This window comes from Pholcus phalangioides, unplaced genomic scaffold (assembly GCF_987345545.1).
Source record: "Pholcus phalangioides strain wild (caught in Gottingen) unplaced genomic scaffold, Ppha-v1.0 ptg000024l_1, whole genome shotgun sequence".
NCBI classification, from domain to species: Eukaryota; Metazoa; Arthropoda; class Arachnida; order Araneae; family Pholcidae; genus Pholcus; species Pholcus phalangioides.
The window spans coordinates 828,930-850,766 of record NW_028301616.1 but is presented as its reverse complement, the minus strand read 5'-3'; the positions used below and the strand labels follow the sequence as shown (position 1 = coordinate 850,766).

The following is a 21,837-nucleotide window of genomic DNA, read 5'->3' as shown; positions in this document are numbered from 1 at the left end:
CTTAATTTATTTAAAAAAAAAATTTCCGAAATTTTTTTATTTTTTTGATCGAGTCTGTGAGTGTGTGTGTGTGGGGGGGGGGGGGGGTGCCCTCGGGAGAATCTCCGGATTTCTGGTTTTCAAAAGTTGGCACGTCTGTATATCTATCATTGATAGCCTTCACAATGATTATATTCTCCTTGGGCTATGCAAGTAGGGGGAGGCTTTTTTCCTGATTGATTTGAAGGGTCTTTGGGGGAGGGCTCTTTCAGGAGAATCTCCAGATTATTGGATTCCAAAAGTTGGCACTTCTGTGTGTATAAAAATGTTAAAAAACAAATCATGCTATGGGATTAGTACACCATCCTTCGATATGACATTTCTGTGTTTGATACCTAGTAAGTCAAGACTTGATCAATTGGAGAAAAAATTAGAAGCCAGCCACATTGTTTAGGAGCCAAGCATATTCTTATCAAGAGAAACAGTGAGAAAAATGAGGTTTTTTCTTTTCTAGAAATTTAGTGAGCTCATTCTGTATTCAATCACACCAGACATAATTTCCAAAATCTGTGTTGTTTTCAGACTACACTTTAAGGGCACAGTAGCACAAGTGGATAAGATACTCGCCTAAAATACCAAAGGATGTGTAGAGGTGTCACGAGTTAGATACCCGGTTTGTCCTTGTCAGAAATGGCGACATGACCACATAAAAAGATTTTCTCCCTGCGATAGCAGTTTAATTTTTCTCTAACACTGAAAGCAGTACAAGTTCATATGAAATATAATTTTGAAGGAGTAAAAATATAGGAGGGTTTTTGCGCAAAAAATGTTATTGGAAAATATTCATATTTTATTCATAAACCAGAGGTGTGTCCAAACTTGGAAATTTGTAATGAAATTTCCAAACTTTACAATCTTGTTAGAAAATTATTGGAGATGAATAAAAAATTAAATTATTATTTTGAAGTATAATATAATGGAAGGCAATAATTCAATTATGGTTTTTAATTTTCAGGCATTTGAAAGAATATTATATATTTGGGCAATACGACATCCTGCTAGTGGCTATGTTCAAGGGATGAATGACTTGGTCACACCATTTTTTGTCGTCTTTTTGCAGGAATTTGTTTCTTCAGGTATATGAGAGCCAGTTTTTTCGAGCATTCCTTTGTCATTGTGTTATAAAATTTAATAGCCAATAATGCCTTTTTATTTTATCTCGCCATGAAAATTTCATGTCAGATCATCAAGTTATTAATGCTCAAAATGTATTATAACTGTTGATATTTTAAAACAACTAGAGCTTGAGGTTGAAACCTTTGATGTCAGCCAATTACGTTCCGATGAACTTCAGCAGGTTGAAGCAGACAGCTACTTCTGTATGGCTCATCTATTAGCCGGCATACAGGACAACTACACTTTTGCTCAGCCAGGAATCCAAAAAAAGGTTAAACTGTTGAAAGAGCTTATGCAAAGAATAGATGGTGAGTATTAATTCTGATTCAAATGATGTTTTGGTAATATGAATAGGATCTCAATTATCTGAGCTTCCATTAATCTATTTTTTTGGTGACACCTGCAGTACTTTTCATTAGTTTGATTATTTTGGACACAACACTATAATTTTCTGCACATGAGGTCTAATTAGACGGGACCTGTATATGATTTATTGCATATTTTGAACTGCAGCTTTGACACTGTCTTTTTTGATACTCACGGAGAGGTTGGTGCACTAATTCCTCACTGTGGGACTATCTGTGGTAACAATATTTTTCTTTTCTGTGGTCATGCTTCCGCTATTTCAGTTGTAGCTCTGTGTTAGAAAAGTTTTTGACAAGGGTAAATAGAGTATTGAACTTGTGACACCTCTAAACATTCTTTGGTAGGCCTACTTCAGGGTAGTATTTTTTCAACCTGGACTCTGCACCTGTTTTCATTAATTGATTTTGAAAAAGTAGGTGTGTATATAGCATAGCTGCCAACTTTTGAAAATTAAAATTCGGGAGATTTTTGCGCGGATCTGTATTTTATGCTAAAACCACTCCCTAATAAATACAAAAGGGATTTTTCCAAATAAAATAGGGATTTTCCACACATAAAAGTTAAAGCATGGGGAATAAAATCCCTACTCAAACATTGAAATCAAGTAAAATAAGGATTTTACACACATGGAAGTTAAACCTTTGGGAATAAAATCCCTACGCAAAAAACAAGTGAAATTGGAGGCCAAAACTTCAAAATGGCGATCTAAAAAAATAAATAAATATTGTGTTCACACAATCAGAAACGATGTGAACAAACATTCTGCTTTAAAATAAAGCCCGTAAAAATTCGGGAGATTTAAAAACTTTTCGGGAGGTCGAGGGATGAAGCTGAAATTCGGGAGATTCCCGGAAAATTCAAGAGACTTGGCAGCTATGATATAGTGAAGTGAGGGAATTAATTTTGCTCCCTTTGCAGTCCAAAAAACTGGTTGAACCACAGCATGTAACAAGAGTTTTATGTATTATGTGAAGGTTATGGATTTTTCAGACGATGCCGTGGTCCCATAGTTGATTATGGAGAATTGAAGGAGTTTTTAGAATATGTGCGAAATGATATAATATTGTGAATTGCAAGTATACAGTGTATCCCTACAGTCGAACTTCTTTAACGTGGGATTCAAGGTTCTGCCAAAATTTTTCACATTAACCGAATTTCATGTTAACTGATAAGCATGACAGAAAAAGAATTTTAGACATTCTCATAGCTGCCAAGTCTCCCGAATTTTAGCTTCATCTCTTGACCTCCCAAAAAGTTCTTAAATCTCCCACATTTTTACGAAAATCACAAAAAATCCCTAATTGTCCCTGATTCATTTAAAAAGAATCCCTGCTTCTGAAAAAAATTCCTAAGGAATTTCTTGTGGGGGAGAAGGTCTTTTGCCTCTGTTTCTTTTCCACTTTCGAAATGCCACGCGTCGTAAATGTGAGAATAGTGGGAAAATTCCTTTTTTAAGGAAGTTTTACAAACCCTCTGATGGTGACAAGAAAGTCGTTTGTCTTATCATGCAGGGAAATAGCTTAGTAGCCAATAGTCTTGGATAATAATTGAAGATTATAGTGACAAAATCACTATTTATCGCATGCGCTTAAAATTCCTCTTTTGTTGAAGTTACGTACTGTAACGTTTTAACGTTACTTCCCGGATTCTATTTTTATCCTCAAGTTTTTTGACAGCACAAGGAAATAAATCAATACCAGAATACAAATCAAGACATTTATTCATTTACCAAAACTAAACATAGTTACAATATTAATTCAAGAATTTTCCAATGATATAAAAAATTCAGTTTAACGTTAAATTAAAAAAGAATGTGTAAACGTATCACAGAGACTTTTTCATATATTGCACTTACAGACCTGCCAACTCTCCCGATTTAAGCGGGAGACTCCAGATTTTTCATCCTTCCTCCCGCTCTCCGGATTTGTTAAAATTTCTCCGGATTTTGGCAGAAAATTAGATTTTATGCGAGCTTTCACATTGTCGTGGCCTCAATAATTACCATCGTCGTTAGGGAAAAAACCCAAAGAGGACAGCCGTAGTCATTTCCATCGAGCAGCCGTAAGAAAAAGTCTCTGTGACCGCATTTAAGCAACTGGCAAAGATGCGACTTCGTTTTTGTAGCATTTATCGGCAATCATTTATCAGGGGTAAGCCCTTGGTTGCAGAAATTCCTGTATAATAGTTATTGTATTCCATTAACAGCCGCGCGGTAAACACATTTTTTCGTCCGCAGCTTTGTAATTTGAATTTTTTAAATCGTTTCTTCCAATTAAACATCCTTAGAAAGAAAATATAAAACTTTAAGCTATATACAGCTAAATATAAAGCTTTTAAGAATTCATATACCCAAGATTATCAATCACTGATAGCATCCACGAAAGGAAACACATACTTTATGAGCAGTATGTAGATGTGATTTCTCTATTCTGCATGGAAAGACTGGCATGGAATTATATTATTCTCAGGGGCAATGTAGAACCTGCCTTGGGGGGGGGGGAAAGAATGTAACTTTTTCTTAATTTATTAAAAAAAAAATTTGTTTCGAAAATTTTTTTTTATGAACTTTTTTTTTGAACGAGTCTATGAGTGTCGGGGTGGGGGGGGGGAGGGGGAGAGGAACCCCCCTCGTGAGAGTCTCCGGATTTCTGGATTTCAAAAGTTGGCACGTCTGCACTTATCTGGGGAAGGTCCGGAACTTCTGCATGCGGTTAGAGGTGAGACACTTAAGTCCGGTTTTGAAGTGGACGTCCGCTGAGGCGAGACCCGTCAGAGGCCGATTCTCACTGGCCCGGAGATGGGTGAATAGCATGTGATCGTATGTAGACGTATTTAGAGTCATTGGAAGTCATTAAACTTTTGTACTAGATATTTTTTCTGGAGGACTTGAGAAATCAATATCTTGGAAAAAAAAGTTTCATAATTTTTGCCGAAATAATTTCAGCCTTTTGGTCAGTAAGTGAGCGAAGCTTCCTCTGATTATTGTCAACCATAGGCGTAGATTGACTTGGAAGTCTGGGTGGGGGGGGGGGGCACGATGATGATGATGGTGTCAATTCATATATGCATATATACATTAGATCAATCACCTTCACCCTTCACCCCCCCCCCCCGTATCTCCGCCCATGCTGTCAACAAAATATTTACTTAGGAGTGATGTGAACACAAGGTTCTCATCACACTTGTACAAGGTTCTTTAAAGAAAGAAAACAAAAAATGAGTAGCAACTGTGTACACTTTTACTTATGGCTGAAAAATCCCTTCTATCGAGATTGGTTGCTGAGTGTGCCAGACAAAAATGCAAGCTGGGCTTCAATGGGTGAATCGCTGCTGAAATCCATTGAGCTTATATTACTGGAGGGAGTATGATGCAGGGCCACAACTAGGATTTTTGTATTGTCTTGCCGCCCCCACCAATTCGGAATTCGATAATTTTATAACGGTGTTCACCTAAAAATTGCCACCCAGGGCAGTTGCCCCCAGCGCTGGTATGACTTCAGTGGTCTACATTTTTCCTTGGAAGATCACGTGATGCGTTGAATGTCGGTGCATCTTCGTTATTTTCTAATGGCATCCATAGTTGTTTAGAGGAGTTTTAAAACAATAAATGAAAGAAATAATTTCAGTATCAATGATATGATTCCAAAATTAATGAGAGATAATTCCAAAATTAATGAAAGAGGTAGTTCCAGAATTAATGAAAGAAAAAATTACAGAATTAATGAAAGATAATTAGATAATTCCAAAATTAAGGTACCCAACTACCTTTCTTGTCACTTTTCTTTAAATTGGTTCTGGAGTGAACTTTAAATACATTTTTTGATAGAAAGTGTTTTGAAATGGTGAAAACAGTGACAAATTTTGGTCTGTCTATTATATTTTCTATTAAAAAGTCATTTTTATGTCAAATTTTAGGCAAAATTCATGTGATATTCGAAACATGATTGCAAAAAATTTAGTAATGAAATGCTTTGTGATTTTCACAGTGCATTTAGCTAGTAATGTTGCAGGTTATGAACCAAAATTTAAGGGATTGCATGATATGTTCATAAGTTACACCAAAATATGTACATGTGAATTTTTTGAAATTTCATCCTACATTTTGTCTAAAACACTGTAATTCAAAAAATATGTGATAGACCTTAGATTTTGGTTCATAACCTCAACAATATATAGCAAAATATCACATTAAAATTTCATAAGGATGCAATGCATCAATTTTTACAAATCATGTCACAAAATCAAGTAAAATGTCAAAAATAGCGTTCTTCGTAAAACACGTTTGAAGTCTTTATTCGCTTATTACTTGTATGTAAAAACACAACACTAAAGTGAACGTAACTTTGATTCTAAGCATCATATAAACAAAACAAGGCCCGTTTTGGAATCACAACAAATAGGGCTTTTATAAAAAAAATAAAAATCCATATTTTCTTCCAAAATGACGTTTTCAATGTAGTCGGATACCTTAATGAGAGATAATTAAAAAATTGATGATTTTTTTTCCTTCATCTTCTGATGATTTTGGGGTGATTTGCGCAGAATGTGTTTGTTCACATCGCTTCTGATTGAACACAATATATTTTTTTTAGATCACCTTTGAAGTTTTTGGCCTCCAATTTCACTTGTTTTTTGCGTAGGGATTTTATTTCTAAGGGTTTAACTCCCATGTGTGTAAAATCCCTATTTTATTTGACTTCAATTTTTTAGTAGGGATTTTATTCTCTATGCTTCAACTTTTATATGTGGAAAATTCCTATTTTATCTGGAAAAATCCCTTTTGTATTTATTAGGGAGTGGTTTTAGTATAAAATACAGGTTCGCACGAAAATCTCCCTAATTTTCAAAAGTTGGCAGCTATGCATTGCATTCTATTTGTGTTGGTCTGAAATTCAATACGGTGTAAATTTATACAAATATAACACACTGAATTTATCAAGTTCTGTTTTAAAACATTCTTTTTCGCAATTTTTGAACACATACCAGCAGCAATAAATAATTTTTTGGTTGAAAATCGGCTTCTGATTCATCATCTTGGTTACATGCAGCTATAATGTCATATAGTCTGTCTGAATATCAACAGTTGGAATGTTTTCATTGACTTAGACATATTCTTATAGCATGTGTACAGTGTAGTAGCATGACACGAAAAGGCAAAGATGAAAGAAGCAATAAATTTTAAACTGCAACATTTAATAAAATCCATTCACGTTAATTGATCTTCCATTTAAAAGGTTCATGTTAACCATATTTTTTAACATTATATCGCCATAGAGAATGACAGGACCAAGAATTCTTTTCATGTTCAGCAGTTTCACTTTAACAAGGTTCGATGGTATACTCATTTGATGTTTTTATTTCATTTTACCATATTTTAAAACAGTTGTCTCTCTCTCGCAAGGGATGAGTGAAAATTTAATGTATAATTTAATATAATTAATTAATATAATAATTAATAATGTATATATTTAATAATAATTTTTCAACTGAAGTTTTTTTATTCAGTTCTGGAATAAAAAGATATTGTTGTATCATACCTGCATCATTAGATTGTTATCAGAGCATTAAAAAGCAACTTCTTTTTCGTATAGACTAAAGGTTATGCACAGGAAATCACTGCAGTTCTATTAGGAGTGTGTTCGAGGGGGGGGGGGAGGGGGCACTGGAATGGACCATAACAAAGTTGAATCTTCAAATACTATAGGACTATAGTAGCTACGGGTTTGCTCGAGTATACGGTAGTCCCCTGCTGAAGTTTTTTTTTGTAAAAAGGGAGTGCTAAGGACTCGCATAAGTTTGGAATATCTGATTCTTCTAAGTCATATGTGATCTAGCACTGCACCACCTTTTTAACCCTAGAATACTAACTGTGTTTCAGAAATGTAATAGGTAACATAGTTTTTATTCTAGTTAGTATTGTAGGGTTGAATACTTGTAAATATAAAATATATAACAATAATTGATTTTTGTTTCTTTTTGAGAAAAAATTTTGTATGAGGCATATTTTTTTTTTGTAAGTACTGTTTCAAATTCTGCCGCTGTCACACACGCGTGCTGTGTGCCTACATCTGTTGCCAAACCACAGACGCCAGAGAAACATTCGACCATGTTTAAGTTTGTGAGTATTTAAAATGTCTCCGCAGGTTAAGAATGCAGCCGACTGTGAAATACGCGCTGTGATTTGTTTTCTTAGTGCTAAAGGCTTGAAAGTGGCTGAAATTCATCATGTGATCAATTAAGTGTATGGAGGAAACATTATGAGCGATGGAATGGTACAGAAATGGGTTAGAGCTTTTAAAGACAGCCACACAAATGTTCATGATGAGAAATGAAGTGGGTAACCTTCTGTCATTACTGAAGGATTTGGTACAAAAAGTTGACAAAAAATTGAGGGAGAACAGACTCTTTACGATTTAGTCATTATCTAATGAGTTTCCTCAAATTTCCACAAGTGTTCTGTATGAAATTGTGACAGAACTCTTAAATTATCAAAAGTTGTGTAATCGAAAACAAAAGGCATGGCATGTTGAGTGAGGGGATCGTTTTGCTTCATGACAATGCCCGATCACACGTGGCTAATCGAACCAAAGATCTCATCACCTCATTTCGCTGGGAACAACTTGATGACCCTCCGTACAGTCCCGATCTAGTACCCAGTGACTACCACATGTTCCTGCATTTGAAGAAGCATCTGGGTGGTCAGCGCCATGATGACGATGATGAGGTCAAAAGGTCATGTTGCAGTGGTTGTCAAATCTCAAATCAGAGGGGGGCCCTACTTCTATGAGGATGGGATTCAAAAGCTGGTTGTACGATATGATAAATGCCTTAATATTGGTGGAAGTTATGTTGAAAAGTAGATTAAGATACAGGCTTTCATGTGAAACAAAATTGTTAAGGAAAGTCAACTTGTTTTCTTTTTATTTCAAAATGGTACTTACTGAAAAAACACGCTACATAATTGACGTTAAGTTTGTGTAACAGATATTTTTCATTTGATCATCATCATTGTTGATTCTTTATAGCCCTTGTGTTGCATTATACTTTTAATTGTATTCGTTGTGCATTTAATGTGATTGATTGAAGAACAATATTTTGTAGCCCCACTTCACCATCATTTGGAAAGACATTCCGTCGAATATCTTCAATTTTCATTTCGATGGATGAATAATTTACTGATGAGAGAATTGCCTTTGAGATGCACGATTAGACTCTGGGACACGTATCTGGTATGTAAAATATACAGTTATGCACTTAAAAATAACTTATCAAGTTAAATTTTAATCTCCAACATTAACCTACATATGAATCGTCCAGTTGCAAAACTTGTTAAGTGTCAACTGATTTCTTTTACAGAAAGTGGAAAAGAAACTTTTATGGAGTATTTTTTGAGCTGACGCTTGTTAAAATGTTACGTCATTAAAAATTTTAATTTCAAGAAGTCACTCTATGTGGTGTAAATTTATATAAAAATATACTCACTGCAAAAGTTTTTTCACTTTCTGTAAAAAAATGTGGTTGACACTTTTTGGGGGTTTGCAACTGCACGATTCATATAATCAACATCAACCATTTTCAATCCACTGCTAGATGAAGGTCTCTAAATTTTTCCATTTTACTCTGTCTGATGCTTTAGCCATCCAGTTGACTCTAGCTACTTTTCTAATCTCGTCGATCCACCTTGTGTGGGGACACCTTTTTGGACATTTAACACCACGGGATATACACCCTGAATACTTGTGGTCCATCTGTTGTCCTGTCTTTGCAATATGTCCAGCCCATTTCCATTTTAAACGTTTAATTCTTTCCATGATATCAAATACCTTTGTGTGGCTTCTTATCCAAGTGATTCATTTCCTGTCTCTTCTTGTGATGCCTAACATACATCTTTCCATGCTCCTTTGTGTTGTCTGTAGCCTTTGTATCGTCTTGCGTGTGAGTGTCCATGAGTCAGTGCTGGTAGAAAGGGGGGGGGGGTGGTTTGGTTTTAACCAAGTGGGTTTTTTGTACAGGTGGCAGCTGAAATATAGATGGCAGCACTGAAAAATCAAACACGCAACAGTATTCATACACACTCAGACTGTCAGGTACAAACACAGTTACACTTCCAACACAATTCACTAGGTAGTAAATCACCTATAGATGGTGATAGACCTGAGTTGTGCTCTGTTTGAAAAAAGAAAAAGTCTGGTTTTTTCAAAAAATCACATAAAAGTGGCCTTGAATATAAATTTTCCCCCCTTAAAAATATCTCATTGGTTCAATATTAGCCAATATCTTTTATTATTACCGCATTTTCTATTCTTGGGGTCCATCCTGATGTTGTAATGGTATAAGAGTGGTTTTTTGAAAATTTTTTTTTTTTTTTCAAAAGGAATGCGATCGGGTCCAACATGGTAAACTCTTGAAGCGTTTACACGAGATTGGAATTGGGGGCAACTTGCTGAATTGGATAGAATTGTGGTTAAGAGATAGGTCACAATGAATTATGGTGAACGGGGAATTCTCTGGTTGGACAGACGTCACAAGTGGAGTTCCTCAAGGAAGTGTCCTTGGCCCCATACTTTTTTCATTTTTTATCGATAAACTCGATCAGGGTATCGATGGGATTACTAGCGAATTTGCAGATGATGTGAAGCTAATGGGGGTAATCGGGAATCGAAGCAATAGGGAGTTGCTCCAGACCAACTTAAACAGGATTGCAGCATGGGCAAATGAATGGAGACAAATGAATGGAGACATGGGCAAAATGACGTTTAGCGTAGATAAGTGCATGGCCGCTCATTTTGGTTCGAACACCCACGGTTCTCTTACGAGTTGAATGGTGTCACTATCCCAGATGCAACTAGGGTCACCGATTTGGGAATTCTCATTGACGAGCGGCTTAGGGTTTCTGAACATTGTTCAGTGGTGGTCAAAAAAGCGAATAGAATGCTTGGTCTCATTTTCAAAAAGGTCTCTTCGCGTTCTCCTAAAGTCATTCTTCCGCTTTTTCGAGGCTTAGTTCGTCCTGGACTGGAGTATGCTGTGTAAGGTTTTGGAGACCTTATTGGCACACGGGGCTTGAGTTATGAAGAGAGACTTCATTTTTTGAATATGTTTACATTGGCTGAACGCAGGTGTCGAGGAGATATGATCGAAGTGTTCAAAATTTTCAATGGGATGGATAGGATGGACCATGAACTTTTAGTACACCGCCAATCGACTGCTTTTACAAGGGGACACCAGTATCGATTGGTGAGAGACAATGCAAGGCTATGGTGTCGCAGGGAATTTTTCTCTAATAGGGTTGTTAATAAATGGAAAAGCTTACCCCCGGAGGTAGTAAATTGTAACACAATTGACACGTTTAAAAAGAAATATGTTGAAGAAAACATGTTGGGGTAAATCGAGAAGCTATCCATTCTTAGAATAAGACAACCATAAGTATTCTTTATGGGCATTGTATAATATTTTATCATATGTATATATTGTTTATAATTTTTATTAATTGCATTTTTAATTGGGTTGCTGTATTTTTGAAATATATGACATCCATATTTTGATGGGCATCTTTTTTTCAGCCACCTCGTTGGGATTTTGCCTGTTGTGGCATTGTATTAAAAGTGGCCTGAATATAAATTTTCTTTCTTATTAAGTATCTCAATTGCTCAAAATTATATACAGTATTAAAATTTCTCATTCTTACTGCATTTTCTAACTTTGCGCTACATTCCGATGCTCTATCTTAAGCAAATTCATGAATGAAGATTGCATCACACATATGTGGTGGTGTATTATCTCTCACATTATCTTTTTTTTCCCTTCACAAAGAAACAGCGAGCAACAGTAGTGACTTCACTGTCATGGTAAGGGCAGGTGATCTTATAATCCGAAAAGACACTAGCTGCCCCTAAAGCACAAAAACCAGTGTACTAGTAGTTACATTACCTCGCAGACATGTTCATTATCTTTCCATATGAAGAAGCACATCTCATACTGTATATCACAACTAGGCTTAATATTGAATTTTTTTTACATGCTTTCAGCATTACTCACAGTTAATCAAAGTTCTACTGTACAGTAGTAAAAGCCTGAAATTGACCAGTTCACGAAGTGGCCGTTGATCCCTGTCCAAATAATTTTCAGTTAGAAATTCTTTGGAATATAGACTGGGTCGGGTCACCATGTGGTTAGGATGTATAGTAGTAAGTGATTTATGAAAAGTAATCAGCTATATACAGGGTGATTATAATTAAAGTTCTGATTCCAAAGCACAAATAAGAACTGCTGGTAGGAATGGCTTGAAAATTTTCATGGGTCTATTGCATGAAGCAATGGAATTTTCTTTGGAAAAAGAAAGAAGAACTTTAAAATGTACAAGTAGATGATGCTGTACTTGGCTAGCGGTATAATTTATTTTGCACAATCTCATCATTTCGGCACTTCAATAGCATCAGTGTGTGAATAGCAAAGCTGGACAAATCCCAGACACCGGGGGACTAGAAAATCAGTTTTGGCACCTAAAATTTTATAATGCATCCTTGCTAAAATGAAGTGTAAGTATGAGACAATTTTTTTTTTGATTTCGTAACAATGCCTTCCAACATGAAAATGGGTCATAAAGTCCCGGAAAAGTAAAAAAAAAAAAAAACATTACTCAGGACTGGTTTTTTTTTTTGGGAAAAAACATGCTTCGCTTTTAACGAATTTGGCCGGCATTTAATTTTTTTTTATTTGTCCAGCCCTGGTGGATAGCACAACTTTTATCAAAATGCACATTGCAACACCAGTGAAGCAACTGCTGAATAACCAGGGAGTCTGTCCAGACTTTTTTGTAGGGTCCTGTTTTTGTGAAAATTTTCATTATTTTTGTGAAAAGGGTCATTAATTTTGTGAAAAATGAGTGATTTTGTAAGAAGTGAAGTAATTGAATTAATCTATCACCAAAGACATGAAATTTCAAATTTATGGTTTCATTAATTTTCATTTTGTGAAGGGTCTGGAAAACACCCAAATTTTGGCTGGACAGACTCCTGAGAACCATTTTGACAATAACAAGATGACACAACACCTGTTCACCTGATAGGTGAACCCTACTGTAACCCTTGCAACTTTTGACTTTGGGAATACCCCAAAATGTTATGTGCAGTGGTTGGATTCCAAACTTTGGTGAATTAAAAGCACATCCATATCATTACCATGGCATAGGCCTACTCTGATCTGTTGTTGAACAATCACTTTTGTTCTTCCACCTCACAGAACATAGTGGACAACATATTTAACATTTCTTGTATAAGTTGTAGTTCGTTTAAATGACTTCATTTTTGTGATACTTCTATAAATTCTGAAATCGTGCCATACTAATTGTGTTATAATTTTGCCTTGACTAACTGTCATGTCCATTCTGTGAGCAAATTTCCCATGTGCTGGATGAGTACAGTGTCATCTATCTTACATTTTTAAGTATTTTTTCGTCTTAGTCATACAAAATTCCATTGCCTCAGGAACATTCATATAAATTTGCCAAAAGTGCCCCATCCAATCCTGATCCTTCTGTTTATTTCATTAATGATTCTGTTGTCCATAGTAATTCCTTATCCCAGGTATACATAGCTTTCTATTTCTTCGATCTCTGTGTTGTTGAGCAAGATAGTCGTCTTCAATGCAAAGGGGTTGAACATAACTTTAGTCTTTTGCAGATTCATTTTCAAACCCACCTGAATACTTGCCTTCGCCAGTTCTTGTATCATTTCTTCTAGTTTGTCTGGATTACTGCTGATAATAACAATGTAGTTGGCAAAACACAAGTGGTTGAGAAATTCTCCATTTATTTTAATTTCTTTCTCATCCTACATACACTATCTACCAATAAGTATTTGGACACCTATGCAAATGATTATATCTGCGGCCCTGAGATACGTCACGCCCTCCGCTGGTATATATCGTGTAGGAAACAACATCGGCATTAGTCGCATGCAAGATGCCGCGCAGTTCGGAGCTCTCTGATTTCGAGAAAGGTATAATTATCGGGTATCACAAAAATGACTGATCCTTAAGGGACATATCTAGCGAGCTGAAGTACCCAAAATCGACAGTGGCTTATGTGATTTAAGAAGTGGAAGGTGAGCTGTAATTGTCGGAATTTGCCCCGAGTCGGCAGACCAATGAAACTGGGAGATAGAGACCGACGGGTGCTGTCCAGAGAAATTTGGAAGAACCGCACCCAATCGATGGCCCTCATCCGCGAGGAGTTTCAACAGGCATCCGGGAATATTGTTTCAATGAATACCATCCCTTAGGAAGCACATCTGATTGGTTTTCATGGTCGTGCTGCTGCCCATAAGCCTTTGATCACAAAGTCCAACCGCGTTGCTCGGTAATGTGGTGCAAAGCACATTGAAATTGGACCGTAGATCAGTGGAAACGGGTTCTTTGGAGCGACGAATCACGGTTCACCCTCTACCGTTCTGATGGTAGGGTCTGGGTCTGGCGTCTGCCTGAAGAACGTCTCCTGCCAGAATGCATTGTGCCAACAGTCAAGTTCGGCGGAGGTTGAATTATGGTCTGGGGGTGTTTCTCCTGGTATGGACTGGGACCCTTGGTCCCCATTCATGGTAAGCTCAACGCCGATGCCTACTGCATGATTTTGGATGACAATGTGCTTCCTACGTTGTGGCAGTTTTATGGGTTGGACCCCTGTTACTTCCAGGACGACAATGCCAGCTGTCATACTGCGAGGTTAACCAAGGCTTGGTATGGTGCCAATGGGGTTCATCAAATGGACTGGCCTGCCCAGAGCCCAGACCTGAACCCTATCGAGAACCTCTGGGACGAGTTGGATCGCCGAATTAAGGGGTGCCCTACCCGTCCAAAATCGGTGAAGGAACTGACATGTCTTCTCCAAGCCGAGTGGAAGAAAATACCACTAGCCGTCACACAAGGACTTGTGGAAAGTATGCCCCGGAGGGTTCACGCTGTAATTGCCTCTCGTGGAGGCTCTACCAACTATTGATTTTGAATAAAGTTAGTTTTTCTTTTCTATCACAGGTGTCCAAATACTTATTGGTAGATAGTGTATAAATCAGTTTGCTGAATACTACTTCTAAAACAGCAGTAAAGAGTTTTGGTGAGATATATATATATTTGAGAGGATAATGCTAACAAATATAAATAATATAATATATATATATATATATATATAATATAATATATATATAATAATATAACATATATATATATATAATAACATAACATATATATAAAATATAAGTATATACTCAAATATATAATATAACAGATATGTGTCTTGACCAGTGTTTTTCAATTTTTAACTTACCTGAAAACTTTTGGTCTAACATTGAAGGAACCAAAAACTCTCTGTGCTATTTTATTGTAACTTGCTTTATTTGTTATTCTTATGTTTTTGCTTCGTTCTGAAACACACACACACCTTGAATAATGTTCTGTAACCCCCTCATTGACCACCTTTCGCTAACCACAGGTCTAGATAGAAATTTGAATTTATGAATGATAAACGATGATGAAAATAACACATGAAACTTTCTTTTGCAGTCCGAACCGAATGGATTTAGCTCATTTCATCTGTACGTTTGCGCTGCCTTTCTGAAACATTGGTCTGAAGAGCTTTTACTAGAAAAGGATTTTCAGGTACACTTTCTTTTGTTTCTAATCTTTAGATATTAGCCCGCTGTTAGATCTCTTGGATAGAAAAAAAAATTGCCCTTGAATTCTGAGTAGTACATGAGTCTGGCATTTTAGACACTTAATATAGATTAGTAAATTACTACTAGCATGATTCAGAATTTCACAGCTTAAAATAACGTGAAATAAAAAGCTTTAATCATTTCAGAGACTCTGGGGACACAAATGTGTGGTTTGCTTTTTCTTACTGTAGAATTTTTTTCTTTTGACTTCAGGGAGTTTAATCCCTGACTTAAAAAATTGTGTAAGTTTTGAGCTAGAAGTATGGTGAATATGAACTTTTTTGGGACTTTCATTAGAGGGCAGCACTTGAAGATGAACTTTCAGGCGGTTTTTAAAATGGCTTCCAGAAAGTGCCTCTGGGAAAATTATTTCCTCTCAAAAGAAGAAAAAATTGAAAGCTTAAAAAAAATAAAGGTTTGCTGACATTTGTTTTTATTGTATTTTTGGAGTATCAAAAATGTTTTGAAAATTACAAGAAATGAATGCTTAGATCTGAAAGGGTTTTAAAATCATTATTTGAGTAAAGGAATGGACTTATTGATTTCTAACATTATTTTGGTCTGTTTTAAAAAAAATTATGTAAGTGAAGAAAGACTTTTCTTGTTTAAATCAGGCCGTTGTTTTTCCATACTGTAACAGCACTTGAGGGATGCACTGGTACCACCCCTTTTTGATTACCACAATTCCGGATACTATTTTGGTTGGAGGCAAATTGAAGAATGCTGCTACCTTTTTGCTGGTAGTTTCTGCTAGTTGAATATATATTTCTTTTAATACACGAAAAGGGGAAAGATAGGTTTATCAAAATTTTTATATACAGTAAAAGTTTGCTATAACAAGAACAGTCTATGTCAAGAATTGCAAGTGATTGTCAAAGAGCTAATGTTAGAGATACAAAACATATTAGCTTATAGCGAGATATTTATGAATAAAACACAGAGCACATTCACCATAATGACAACAATTCTTGTGAAGCATGTTTTCTTTTCCCAAGAATTATACATAAAATAAACTGAAAAGAGTGGCATTTTTTTAAATCTCTTCACACTGTTCATAGGTATGTATAAATGGAGCATGTCAGAACCTCTCCATAGATAAGACCACATGCTGTATCTTGTCTTATTGTTATCTATATAGGAGGTGGAAAAGCATGTCATTTTATCTATAGGTGTGCTGGTTGGACAGGTGCCCAAAACAATGTTTTATATTGCTCCTCCACGAGTCCTCAGCTGACTGGAAATGTTCTGCAGTAAAAATTCCCATAACAGTGTTTTCTACATTTTTCTTAAAATTCTTTGGGGGGGGGGGGTCACGACCTCTGGTTTTGACATTGTTATTTCCCTTAAAAAATCCTCCTTCCCCTTTCTTGGAATATCCCAAAAACTGGACACAAACAGTTCTTAATCATTCTCTCTGCCTCAAATGTTATTGAACATTTTTATAATGTGACACAAATACTCCAGTTGCAGAAACCTCTGCATTCCAGGAAGTGAAAAATTTAGTTATACAATCAGCATTGTGTTTTCATAGGCAGTTAATTCTAGATGCATATTTCAGCAAAAGTAGTTCAAAATAAAAGGTAAATTTATCTGGTTTTTTTTCCTTTATACAGTGCAAAAAAACTGAAATTACCTTATACCAAAAAGTTTGTTAGATTGTGAACTGTCGTTATAACAGACTTTTAACACTAGAACCGTGGAGTGGGTCAATTTGACCCAAATCAAACTTCGTTTTCATTTATCTCGAAAACTTACACGCAGATGTTAAATAAATTTTGTGACTTTTCATGATATGATATGAATATTAATTCACGAAAATTTTATTATCTTCACATTCCATGTTCCAGAGCTACAAGCACTTATACCTAGAACTGCGGTTTGGGTCATTTTGACTCAACGTAACTATTTTATAGGAAAAAAGGGGTGTATAATTTTCTTGGAAGTGGTTACCCTTTCTAAAAATTGTTTGTAAATGAAGATAGTGAAGAATAAAGTTCTTTCAAGGCCAATTCATTGTCATAGCAGATTATCTTTTTTCAGTGGAGGAATGGCAAGCATAGCTAAATATTTTTTTTCCCTTTGTAAGCTTGAATACCTGGAATTCTGACCAAACTCAATAAAGATTTTGGGAGAGTAAAAGCTTAACTCTAGAAAAACGTGTAGTTGAAATTTCTGTAAGCAAACGATGTCACGGAAAAAGAATAAAATTCTGGTCTGCACCAAATACGTTTTAAATGGATTTCCAAATTTTAGGAAGTATCAGCGTCCAGCGAATCTCTCTCTTTCAGAGCACATAGTGATGCAACTGATCAAACCATTTGAGAACAAGGGCAGAAATGCCTCAAACAACACTTTTTTTCACTACACTGAAGCTGGCTCAAATGCTAAAAGCCAAAAATACGAGCTTAGTAGAGACGGTGAGATGAAATCGAAGAGCAATATTATCTGATGCAATAAAGATAGTGAAACTACAGTTGTATAGAATAATGATGCCACAATGACAATTTATCAAGGAAAGAACGATATAAGTTTTTCATTACTCAGCACGTTTCATCTAGCAGTCGATATTGGCAGTAATAGCCCCAAAAACCTTCCACACACACACAAACTATTTCACACTACAATTCAAAAGTGTAACGATTCTTGTTGTAGCGATCAAATGCCCAGAAAATATTCGGTGAAGATGACATCACAGACGTTTTCTACAACGTCCTGGATCTCACTATAAAAATATTCGTGTATTTTGTATAGAGCAGTACAGAAGGCCAGACCTTTCGAAAGCAGTTCCTCTAAAATCTTATTGAAGAGCTGCATTCATTATACGTGTTGCCCTTGTGCAAAAGGAAACGTTCGTACGTTTTTGATCATGTAATTGTTCGTGAGCGATCAAAATAATAATAGTAATAAATAAAAATAAACGATCTGATGTGTCAGGTAACATAAAAATGCGGAAACATAACTTCATTTTTGCATGGGATTTGCAACTTCAACATGCGATGAATGTGCAAGAATAATGAAAAAAAATTTGCTGAACTGCTCATCATAAATTCCACTTATCAGTAAGAAATCAATACTTATTTGACAGAATCATATTATAGACTTTCTCATACTTAATTTGGTACGTTTATTTTACAACTTCGTCATATTATCGGATTACTGAAAAATGTTTTTTGACTGAATAGAGTAAATAAAATGTGTACTAAATCTTATTTTTACTGAATTTTGTCAATTTTTAGCTAATTTTGAAGCCCATTTTATATTCATAAACAAATATAATTTTCCATTATGAATACGCAGTTAAACAACATTGAATAAAAGTAAGAAAAAACTATTACTAGATAATTTATTATCTTTCTCGTTCTTTGAATGCAGGGTTTAATGTTGAAGCTGCAGAATCTTCCGACTCTAGACTGGGGCGATAAAGAGATTCAGTTACTAGTGGCCGAAGCATATAGACTGAAATACATGTTTGATGATGCACCTAATCATTTACAGCTAAAGCCATGAACAAGTTATACATTGTAAAAATTGTTAAATGATTTGTTGTTTTTTTTTGTTTTATCTGTTGCAAATAGATGCTAATTTTTTTTGTATTTTTGTTGGAAAAAAAATATGCTAACCATTTTATGAACTTATTATATAAAGTCACGATAGTTAAATCATGGCCGTTATAATGAGTTCCTCTTCCCTCGTAGGGACTTTTTTCAATGAAACCCTGGTACTCGGTGATATTTGGATAGGTTTATAAGATTGAAGCATTTTATATCAAAGTATTGAACGAAACTCTAGAGTTCTGGTGTACATTTGTACATATATATATAAAAACTACATATATCTACATTTGAAATAAATTGTGAAATTATATCGTCTGGTTTTTCTTTTGTTTTCAAATTTAATGACTCGTTTGTACTGAAGTACAAGGTCCGTCCAAAAAGAAATGAACTTGCGAAAATAGCTTTCCCAATGAGTTAACGTTTGTCTTTCACTAGCTCTGGGAGAAGGAATACTTTGCAGAAGTAATGTGATTTTAATTGCATCATTATAGGTTTTTTTAATCAAATGTTGTAATTTCATGTAAAAGAAATTTAAGATTTTCGAAGAGCAATCTGCGTGCATAAACTTTTACAGCCATATGGACATGAAATTTTGTTGTTTCCTACTTCACATCATCTTTGATGGATGTTCCATTTATCCGAAACGGCTGATACTACTGATAATATTGTGTATGTGGCTTATATATACTTCACAGTATTTTCCAGCACCTGTGTTAGCACCATGTTAAATCTGAAATGGAAATTTATGAAGATTTTCAAGCAGTATCAATCTTTTATAGTGAAATTCCCAGAGCAACAGATTACCATTTAAATTCTTATACAACTGGAAACCAAGATAATATACAGCGTGCATAGCAAACATGGTGTATGACATTTTACTGGCAAACCATTGATCCTAGAGGTATATTTTGAAAGTTTCAAAAAGTTTATTTTTATATTTTAATATACACTCCCTTGCAACATGAATGACATATCTGAGTACTACGTGTTATTTGGAAACTTTTTTTTCTAATTGGAAGTCTAGGATTAACAGTTTGCCAGTAAAATGTCATACCCCTGTTTGCTATGCACCCTGTGAATAATAACACAATAAAACATTAACTTATTAAAACAGCTGGGCTTGCTTATAACTAACACATATACACTAAAACTTGTCTTCAATGGAATCAAAAAGGACCACGATTTTTTCCGTTGAACACAGCTTTCCACTTAATAAAGGTTCAATTGACATAATGTATCAGAGTTCGGACAATCCTTGAAAAAAAAGTTCATTTTCATGTTTTTAAAAGTCCTTGAAAAAAAAAAAATTTCAAGTGCTTGAATTTTTTTTATTTGCGAATTTCTTCTATAAATTTTTGTTTTTCCTCCTCAACTAAATTCCCCCAAACCATGTTCCACTGGGGCAAAAATGAATGGAGCAACAAAACGATGAGTTAGGAGACAATGTTCAAAACAGGACATATGGTCACTTATACCTGAGGTATTTTGGTGCTTAAAAAGATGCATAAAGTCTGCCTGCAGAATACTGTGCTTAAGATATTGCTTCAAAATATTTTAAACTATTGAATTAATATATTAATAAATATCTGTTACATAAAAATATGGCAAAATCGCCCATTGTCATCAAAATGATGCCAAAGTTGCCAGTTATTACTAAAATCACCAAAGGCAGAAAATGAAGCAGTAATTGATTTAAATGAATTATGTGAAAAAACTTTAAATTTGTGTTTTCATTTCAGATATTTGTCATGTTAAAGTCATAATTATGATATATAATTCAGAGTTAAAAAATAATTTTAATACTTAATTTCAGTAAAAAAATTGAAATGCTTTGTGTTGGAAAAAAATTTTTATGAAAAAGTTGGGATGGCAAAAATTTACACGAAAATACAGGTCATATGACTGCTAAGCCAAACATAGTCGTCCATATTCCTTTGCGGAACTTCTAACAAATTGGTACATGATGGAATGTATGTGTTGTGAACCTGACGTGAAGTTTGTTCCTGGGTAACGCCTGTTATGTGTAGTGCTACCATCAGTCCATTTTTTTCAGTATGACTGAATAATTTTATCGTTGTAGGCCTGTTGCTCTGTGTGGCAAGACTTTTTAATGGGGAGATTAGCTCGCATTTACGCTTTGAAGTTGGGAACCATGGAAAACCAACTTCAGCTGACCGTGGCGACAATGGGGTTCGAACCCGGATCCTCATGATGCGAGTCCGTTACTATGACCACTAAACAACCACAGCAGCTACAAAGGTGACTACATAATACTCTCATATTCTTATCGAAAACGCATTTCAATAGTGTTTCAAATATAAAATGATTTCTGTTGAATGTCCTCTGATAAAACTACAATGTTTTTTTTTTTAAAGCAAGACCTTTAGAACTTAATGTTGTCTACAAGATGAAATTAAAACTATAATTATCTTTAATAAATTAGCATTTTAAAATTAAAATGAGTAAATATGGAATATAAAAAAAATCCAATTATCTAGGTGCAAATATATGTAATGCAACGTCTATGTAAACGCAATCCTCAGCTCTAGGGCTGTAAGTAGGATTTTTTGTAGGGGAGGGGAATTTTGCTGCTTCAACCTCTATAAAATTTGATGATTTTCTATCGGTTTTTGTTCCCACCTAAATTTTGCTTGAGCAATTGTCCCCTTCGCCTCCCTCAAATTCCGGTCTTGTCTTGTTCAGCACTGTGATTGCTGAAAGCAGATTGTGTACAGTTTTGTAAGTCTTGCATATCATTTGGAAATCCAACTCTTGCACAGATTTCCCCCACGTAGAAAAGCCTTGTTACAACTTCAGAAAGCAACCACTCCGCTACATATGGCTTTTTAAAACCACTGCATCAAGTACGGAAATGGGTTTTGCTAACCTAAGGGTGGGGTGAAGTAGAACTCACGTTGGCAAGCAAAGATTGCAAAAAAAATGATAAAGCACTTTAACATTTTATATGAGCCTTTGGTATATTAGTTGCGGGAAAGAAAAATCAAAGTGTTGGTGCGAAATTTTCCAGTAAGAAAGTACAATTTTCCTTTCCGCGT

The 21,837-nt window shown here is 35.3% G+C and overlaps 1 protein-coding gene across 2 annotated transcripts in view; it reads left to right on the top strand.

Annotated features, from left to right (window-relative positions):
- The window catches only part of Tbc1d22 (TBC1 domain family member 22), a 47,032-nt gene extending 27,941 nt beyond the window's left edge, over window positions 1–19,091 (top strand). For both annotated transcript variants that reach the window (XM_089250742.1, XM_089250741.1), the window contains exons 9-13: window positions 995–1,115; window positions 1,281–1,463; window positions 8,623–8,750; window positions 15,076–15,171; window positions 18,600–19,091. In XM_089250742.1, the coding sequence (XP_089106868.1) occupies window positions 995–1,115; window positions 1,281–1,463; window positions 8,623–8,750; window positions 15,076–15,171; window positions 18,600–18,734 (663 nt within the window). In that variant the 3' untranslated portion in view covers window positions 18,735–19,091. The remainder of the gene's footprint in view (window positions 1–994; window positions 1,116–1,280; window positions 1,464–8,622; window positions 8,751–15,075; window positions 15,172–18,599) is intronic.
- Window positions 19,092–21,837: the final 2,746 nt, after the last annotated feature.